The 8344-nt window shown below is 38.5% G+C and overlaps 2 protein-coding genes across 2 annotated transcripts; one reads left to right on the top strand and one right to left on the bottom strand.

Annotated features, from left to right (window-relative positions):
• Positions 1-739: 739 nt before the first annotated feature.
• Positions 740-3977, top strand: LOC106327686 (plastidial pyruvate kinase 2). The gene is made up of 12 exons (XM_013765913.1): positions 740-1108; positions 1206-1493; positions 1579-1744; positions 1843-1977; positions 2067-2177; positions 2261-2349; positions 2539-2601; positions 2685-2860; positions 2971-3076; positions 3151-3299; positions 3389-3497; positions 3624-3977. The coding sequence occupies exons 1-12, from the start codon at positions 866-868 to the stop codon at positions 3729-3731; spliced, it is 1743 nt and encodes a 580-aa protein (XP_013621367.1). The 5' UTR covers positions 740-865; the 3' UTR covers positions 3732-3977.
• Positions 3978-4189: 212 nt separating this feature from the next.
• LOC106327806 lies at positions 4190-7415 on the bottom strand. Its single transcript, XM_013766069.1, has 3 exons — positions 5289-7415; positions 4993-5184; positions 4190-4910 (listed from the first exon to the last, which is right to left on the bottom strand). The coding sequence occupies exons 1-3, from the start codon at positions 7382-7384 to the stop codon at positions 4361-4363; spliced, it is 2838 nt and encodes a 945-aa protein (XP_013621523.1). The 5' UTR covers positions 7385-7415; the 3' UTR covers positions 4190-4360.
• Between the last annotated feature and the right edge of the window lie 929 nt (positions 7416-8344).

The raw sequence follows: 8344 nt of genomic DNA, 5'->3' as shown, positions 1-8344 counted from the left end.
CTTAATGTTTTTAAGCGTTTCTCTCTGGATTTTTTGTATCAGTAACCAGTTGAGATAAGTATATAGAGGTGATTTTTCTTTTTGATTCTTATGTGAGTTTAACAGGCTCAAGACAAAAAGATCAAGCAAAATTTCACGTTAAAGCATTCTAATTGTATTGCACAACGAATGTTACAGATACATGCACTATGGTTTGGAATGTTATAGAAATACTTTATTGCATAACAATTACACGAAATTATTAAAACCGAAAATAATACCCGTGCGGACGCACATGTCAAAGTCTAGTATATATTTAAATTAGTTTTAAATTATTTGTATACAAGAAAGGAATAAAATGTTAAACTCATAAATTATAAAAATTAAAATTTAATATTTTATATGTAAATATTGTAATATAAATACATTTAAATAAAAAATATATTTACCGTATATATAACTATACGCTATACGGAAGTTTGCCGTCCGGCTAGCGTATATCATATTTAGAACAGTGCTTTTAATTCCAGTTCGGAATGTTGAACATGATTCTGAAAAAAAAAACGATATGATTTGGTACAAATGGGTGTGAATTCACAGAATTGGTTAGATAAAATTAAAAATAAAGAGCTAACCAATTAATAAACCGAATTAAATTTTGCAAATATACCGATCGGTTCAGAGCCCATACCGATTCGGTTTTAGATTAAAAAACCGGCAGGGCTACTTTTATATGATTTGTCACTCTCTCTTTCGATACAAACTAAGCATTTCTTAGTAAACTCCGCCGATATATCAACTCTTCACTACTCTTTTAGCGTTTCAACCTCTCTCTCTTTCTCTCCCACTCTCATTCTTTCGCAACTTCTTCTCCGCGGAAACCAAAATGGCTCAGGTGGTTGCTACAAGGTCGATTCAAGGCTCGATGTTGAGTCCCAACGGTGGATCTGCGTCTACGAGATCCGACAAGTTTCTGAAGCCGGCGAGTTTCGCAGTGAAGGTTCTAGGAAACGAAGCCAAGAAGAGTGGAAGAGTCTCCGTGAGAGGAGGAAGAAAGGTTGATACTACTGTGAGATCTGCTCGTGTGGAGACCGAAGTCATTCCAGTGTCTCCCGAGGATGTTCCAAACGTATGTGTAAAAGCTTAGATAAGAAAGCATTTCCATGTTTTTACTGAAGTGAATTATTTTTTTTTACTTTTTTTTTTTTTACTGTGTGGTTAATTAGAGAGAGGAGCAATTGGAGCGGTTTTTGGAAATGCAGAAGTTTAGTGACACATCAGTAGGGATGTGGTCGAAACCGACAGTAAGGAGGAAGACAAAGATTGTCTGCACCGTTGGTCCTTCTACTAACACACGAGAAATGATATGGAAACTAGCTGAAGCTGGGATGAATGTTGCAAGGATGAACATGTCTCATGGGGATCATGCTTCTCATAAGAAGGTTATTGATTTGGTCAAAGAGTACAATGCACAATCTAAAGATAACACCATTGCTATCATGCTTGATACCAAGGTTTGTTCCCATTTAGTCAAACTTTATCTTCTATAGCCATTCTCTCTTTCTTTTTTTAATGTATATTTTCTTCATTGTTCTTTAGGGTCCAGAAGTTAGGAGTGGAGATTTACCCCAGCCGATTATGTTAGACCCTGGTCAAGAGTTTACTTTTACAATTGAGAGAGGAGTCAGCACACCAACTTGTGTAAGTGTTAACTATGATGATTTTGTCAACGATGTGGAGGCGGGAGACATGCTCCTTGTTGATGGTATATGTTGATCTCTCATTACTTGGTATTAAAGGATTTTTTTTTGATGTTCTCCAATATAGTGGGAATGAATATAGACTGATTGTTCTATGTTTCAGGTGGTATGATGTCGTTTATGGTGAAGTCTAAGACTAAAGAGACTGTCATATGTGAAGTTGTTGATGGTGGAGAGCTAAAGTCAAGGAGACACTTGAATGTCCGAGGGAAAAGTGCAACATTACCGTCAATCACTGGTTCGACCTTCACTTTCACCCTCTTTATTTAATTCTGAATGATCTTTCTCTGATATATCTATTTTGTAATTCTTTTCTTTTTATTTCAGAGAAGGATTGGGAGGATATTAAGTTCGGAGTGGAGAACAAAGTTGACTTTTATGCTGTTTCTTTTGTCAAAGATGCACAAGTGGTACATGAACTGAAGAATTACCTCCAAGGTAATCCTTTTTGAATGCTTTGCACATGATTATATCTTCACTTTTGTTCTGATTGTGATATTTTGGTTACAAATGTTTGGCAGGTTGTGGTGCCGATATTCACGTAATAGTAAAAATTGAAAGCGCAGACTCCATACCTAACTTGCATTCCATTATCACCGCATCAGATGGGGTAATTTTTTTCCATCAATGTTCTTAGTTCTTCCTTTTGTAATAATAACATGTTGGAGATTGTTATGCGAAATTAAAAAATAAAGAGGATTGTGTGGCAATAAGTCAGGTGTTACCACAATATAAATTTCAGAATTGAATGAGTCCTGTGAATGTGCTGCTTAATGATATGTGTGTGCTTCTTCCACAGGCAATGGTTGCAAGAGGTGATCTTGGTGCAGAGCTCCCTATTGAAGAAGTACCCATTCTTCAGGTTAGCACTTGCTTCTCATTTGAGATGAACCAAAAAAGTTTCACAGCTTTATAAAAGGCGAAAATTCTGGTATTGATATACAGGAGAGGATCATAAACCTATGCCGTAGCATGGGAAAAGCTGTGATTGTGGCGACTAACATGCTTGAGAGTATGATAGTTCATCCAACTCCAACCAGGGCGGAGGTTTCTGACATTGCTATAGCTGTTAGAGAAGGTGCTGATGCAGTAATGCTTTCAGGAGAAACTGCTCACGGAAAGTAAGTGCTGGATTATTCTCGTAAAACCTACAGATTTAGCTTATGTTTGTTTGGATATAGAAAGTGTTGAAGGTTTATATACAGGAAACTGAGCTTTACTCTGGTAACAGGTTCCCATTGAAAGCTGCTGGAGTGATGCATACAGTTGCACTGCGAACAGAAGCAACCATTACTACTAGTACTGAAATGCCACCTAATCTTGGTCAAGCCTTCAAGGTAAAGCTGCAGCTTGATTTCCTTCTTTCTAAACTTTGCTATCTAATCCATACCGATAATAACGATGTTTACAGAACCATATGAGTGAGATGTTTGCATACCATGCAACCATGATGTCAAACACGCTTGGAACTTCAACTGTTGTCTTCACCAGAACTGGTTTCATGGCCATACTTTTAAGTCACTATCGCCCTTCTGGCACCATCTATGCCTTCACGAATGAGTTAGTACTCCATGTTTATTCTTTTCAAAAATAAATGACTGACAACTGGTTAGATTTTAAGAACTCACGGTAGAGGTTTTGCTCTGCAGGAAAAAAATACAGCAAAGATTAGCCTTGTATCAAGGGGTGTGCCCCATATATATGGAGTTCTCAGATGATGCAGAGGACACTTTCACTAAAGCTTTGGCTACACTACTGGTAAACTCAAAAGGATCTCTTTGAAAGAAAACTATATGTAGCTTTCTATTTTATATTTGGAAATATACTAGATATTTTGTGGTTATGGGGATTAAGAGTTTGAGTTGGTAACTTTTGGATGAACAGAAACAAGGAATGGTGAAGAAGGGAGAGGAAATAGCGATTGTACAGAGTGGGTCACAACCAATCTGGCGGTCTCAATCGACTCATAACATCCAAGTCCGCAAGGTGTAGAGCCTTTTCAGGAGTCTCAATATCTCACCTGGTCAGTGTGTTTTTTTCGTTTATCTGTAAAACCGTTTTCGGTTAACTTTCCTTGCACGTCCTTGTGTACTCTAAATCCTACTGTTTACTGTATCTTATTCAGTTTGTTTTACTTTGGCAGACGTTGTTGTTAGCTCATTAGTTGTTTGTGAGACAAATGTTAATTTAGATCGAGTAATAAATGTGTGAGAATCCTCTAATACACAGCTATGTTGTTGTACTTGGGTAAAATGTTACTGTAAAAACTCAAAACGGAAGATGCAACTAAGTAACTGTGAAAGATTAAAGGATCCTATTGTTCTTGGTATAGAGATTTGCCATGCAGAATTCTGTATGATGAATATGCAAACTTACGGCCTTGGCCATTTGAATCAATTAATCCCAACACAAATTATGCAAACTTCTGCTAAAAACTCTAGTATTGGCAAGATTTCGTAATATAAATACAATGAGATTTCATTTACATTTAGGGTTTGGAGTACTTGCTCCCTGTTTGCAACATAAATTCTAACAAAATGCAACTCTGCTCATTCTAATTGTAAGTGGGACTTAAGTGTAGTCCTTATTTCAGTGTTAAAGATAATACAAAAAGAGTTTGCCTAAGAATCATCATCCTGAAACAAAGCCTTTGGTACGGAACTACGAGGCAGTGTCCCACACTCGTATTCATCTCTGTCATCAGTTCGTGTTCGTTTGTTATCTCCTGTCACTGGTGTCTCGCATACTCTGTCATAGTCCACTGATCTATGTTCGTTCTTCCTTTTGGCTAATCTCTTTTGCTGATCCGCTTTGTCTTTAGAGTTCTTTGCTTGTTTCGGTGCCCAAACTCTACAAAGATCAGGCATCCAACTTGTGAAACTCGAGAATCTTCTTGCCCTTTCCCTCATTTCTTGTGCTTCAACTACTTTCCTAGCTTCTCTGCACTCCCTGCTCTCTTTCTTCAAAAGGTTCTTCTTACTCGAACCGGGAACATCTTCATTTCTTTGACTACGATGATGACTCTTGCCATTGCTATGGATGTTTTCTCTCCCTGATTGGCTACTCTCTTCATTTTTCATGAAACTATCTTCAAGATCCTCATCACTGAACATAAGCAGATCCATCTCTGTATAAATTATGCTGACAGCTTCTCCAAGAATATGATGATACCTGAGAAGGGCATGTCACTGCATGGAAACACATAATACCCCAAAACTACAATACTTTTGATGATAGGATTATTTGTACATACCTGGCTTTTATAATTTTATCCACATACTTATCAAGACTCCAATCACTAAAGAATCCGCCGTCTAACTTGCACTGAATGGCCTCAAGAAGCATGCAAATCTGTTTTGCAAACTTCTGAGTTACAGACTCCTCATTTCCCAAACCTATCACTGATCTTAGAATCTCCATTCGAAAAAGAATCTGCAGCTCGTATCTTATAGCTAATTAAAGAAAACAGAACAATAATAATGCCAACAGCTTAGATAAATGGAAGAAAGCATCTAAATGGCACCAAGTCAAAACAGAACAAAAGGATACTCTCTAATGATGTTACTGGGTGAAGCTTCTTCAGACTTCTGCTCATTTTCCGTGGATGATGAATGTTTCTTTTTAAACTTGGCAACTAAATCTTTCGGTTCTTTCAGTAACATCTTGGCTAGCTCCTCAGTGACCGACAAGAGGGTTCCACTCTCACAACTATAATCCTTCTCAAGTCTTTGAGAGGAATGAAGGAGATAGGACTTGACAAGCCGTTCTGCCAGAGCTGCCAAATCTATTTCCTCAGACTCGATCCCTTTCTTTATTTTACTAGGAAGACTAGCAAAGAAAATTTCTGATGACTCTGACGCTATAACAGATGTATCATTCTCCTGCCTTACGGATAGACGATTTCCACTCAGAGCTATCTCCTCCTCAGATCCAGGTAAAGATATAGCCTTTTCTGTCTCTTCAGATGAGTTGTGCTTTCTCACAACTGGATCCGCTTCCACATCTTTCTGTGCATCGCAGCTACTAGCAACGGATAAGCTGCAACCTCTCGGTATCCTAATCTGTTTTATCCAGCATTTCAGAAACTTATATTTCTTCGAGTTGCTAAACTTGGATAGATATACATCCTCTAGATCTATTTGACCATAACCTTTCACTGATATGCAGAAATCCTCCCAGCTAATGTCAATAAGTGAGTTTAGAATCTTTCTGCTTAGCTTTCTTTTATTTTCGCCACAACTGACCATCTTACTGCTATCTTCATGATCCACAGTTTGAGGAGAGACTTCATTGTCAAAAACACAGATTAAAGCCGAGGAGAAAGTAAATGGCTTGAGGATTCCTGTCCGAGAAGTACCATTGCTATTCGTTAGAGATACCAAAGCTGAGTAACCTTCTCTATAGAGATAACTTAATAAAATCTGCCAAACAGGAGATGATCTTTTCACTACTTTCTCACCCGTCTCCTTCTCTAGTATCTGAAAAACCCGATCAGCCCAAAATCCACTCTCCTGCTCCTGGTTTTGGTCAGGTTCCTGGGAGACTTCATGCACAACAAAAGTATCACAAGTATACCTCTCGAGCTCGACAAGATCATCACACATCCTCAAGGCTTTAATACTGAATTTGGTGATTCCATTACAGAACTCTTCAGTTAGAGATTCCTCAGATGCAGTAACCAAGTTGGTGAACTTATCAGACCTCTTCCCACTAGAAATTTCAGAAGAAGAAAACTCTAGCTCGCCGCACTTGCACTCCATAGGTTTACCATCAATGTCAGCAATCTCAAGACTGGCCTGAGCAGTAAACTTACGGCTAGTAGATAGCTTTGGAGAAACACCAATGGTTGGATATATCAATCCAAAGGGAACTATTGAAGAACAATAAACAATCGAATCCGTAGAACACTGCCCCCAGCCCAATTCTCTAATTCCACTATCTAAAAACCCAGACTTTAATCCCAATTCACTTCTTTCACCAAATCTAACATCAATCCAGCTTAAGTGAATATCTCTATCACCAAACAAGTCATTGACACAGTCAAAAACCTCACTGAACTTTGACTTGAACAAACCCAACTCGCTCAAACACTCATCGCCACTCTTAACGTCGAGAAACTCAGAAACACAATTCAAATCCCTAGAAATTGGGGAAAACATCAATACCAAATTCGATCTAACTACGTCAACTCCACCATCCGTGAACCCAGGAATCATACCTATCTCCGGATCTCGAACCACCGGCTCCCAAGCGTAATCGTAAACGATCTGTCGCAAAGACGCCGCGACGTTGACCCCGCGAGGCGACGCCGCCGAATTGGAAGTCGATCGGAGCTCGCATCGCTTGACGGCGTCGATGGCGCGTCTGAGGGAGGCGAGTGTAGGGCCAGGGAGGTCAAACGAAAGCTTGGAAGATGGAATCGAGAGCGCAGAGAGCTTCGAGGAAGATAAGAGAGAAGATAGAGAGGAAATGAAGAACTTGAAAGAGAAGAGAGAAGCGGAGAGTGGAGGGAAAGAGAGAAGCTTCTCGGCGGCGGAGATCACGACGGCTAGGTATTGCTCCGATGTGGGTGTGAGAAGAAGGGGGTTGAGATCTATGAGGAGCACGATACGCTGCGTTTTGGCGTATAATAAATCTCCAGCCATTGAAAATGAGAGAGAGAGAGAGAGGATTTGATTTTAGATTTGAGGGTTTAAAGGAAGAGAGGAGGGAGCGACTTTTTTGGCGGGATAATATTTTGCCACGTCACCAGATTGAAGATTAATTCGGCCGTGGTTATCTCAAGATTATAGGCCCATTTACAATTGAAAATGAAGGCCTAGCTTCTAAAAGCTCAATCAGGTAATTAGGCATACATGAGTGAGTGATCCAATTATAAGTAATGTGGAACTCGATGTTCTTGCTCCTGTCGTGTGTGTCATTTCCCTTTGTAACTGTGTGTAGAGCCGGTCCTTCCTTGGCATAGTGAAACGAAGCATTCGACTATGATTCCTAATATATTAATGGTTAATATTTATATGTTTTTAGGTCCCCAAATGATTAAGAAATAAATATATTTATTGTCTCAAGCTTATAAATTTCAGGACCGGCCAAGTTGGGACTACCTATAGAATGCTTTGAAACACAGGTACTTGAAAAAGCGGGCCGGAAAGTCTAGAGAGCGACATGGAAAAGGGTTTAGTTATTATAATTAAGCATTGAGCAAGGAAGATACCATGTAAAATATTATGTCGAACAAAGATTGAAACATCAAACAAAATGCGTTCAGATAAATTGACGCAAAAGGGATTTAGAAATCTCAAAACGTCGAAAAATATGTCTTAATCGGTCTTTCTCGTCAGTTTATGGAATGGCAAGAAAAGATAACACATAACTCTATTAAAGCTGTTAATTTTAAATGGTTTGAGTTTCACCCTAAAATTTTATGGTCATAGAACCTTTAGATATTCAAAAAGAAAAATCTGCTAACTATAAGAAAGATAAAATAACACATAAGGAAAAAACACAACTTTAATTTGTTATCTTACATGTACATATATAAACTATGAGTTTTATTATAATACTGATATGAAAGAGTGGGAAAAGGATAAATAATTTTTTTTATA

Source organism: Brassica oleracea, chromosome C2 (assembly GCF_000695525.1).
Source record: "Brassica oleracea var. oleracea cultivar TO1000 chromosome C2, BOL, whole genome shotgun sequence".
In the NCBI taxonomy this organism is placed as follows: domain Eukaryota; kingdom Viridiplantae; phylum Streptophyta; class Magnoliopsida; order Brassicales; family Brassicaceae; genus Brassica; species Brassica oleracea.
Note: the sequence above shows the minus strand (reverse complement) of the source record. Positions and strands in the feature narration are given on the sequence as shown.

Coding starts and splice junctions, on each gene's coding strand:
- LOC106327686 (XM_013765913.1), top strand. CDS start 866: ATGGCTCAGGTGGTTGCTACAAGGTCGATTCAAGGCTCGATGTTGAGT. Junction 1,494..1,578: donor CTATCATGCTTGATACCAAG/GTTTGTTCCCAT, acceptor ATTGTTCTTTAG/GGTCCAGAAGTTAGGAGTGG. Junction 2,861..2,970: donor GGAGAAACTGCTCACGGAAA/GTAAGTGCTGGA, acceptor CTCTGGTAACAG/GTTCCCATTGAAAGCTGCTG.
- LOC106327806 (XM_013766069.1), bottom strand. CDS start 7,384: ATGGCTGGAGATTTATTATACGCCAAAACGCAGCGTATCGTGCTCCTC. Junction 5,185..5,288: donor CCCAGTAACATCATTAGAGA/GTATCCTTTTGT, acceptor ATTAGCTATAAG/ATACGAGCTGCAGATTCTTT. Junction 4,911..4,992: donor GATAAAATTATAAAAGCCAG/GTATGTACAAAT, acceptor TGCCCTTCTCAG/GTATCATCATATTCTTGGAG.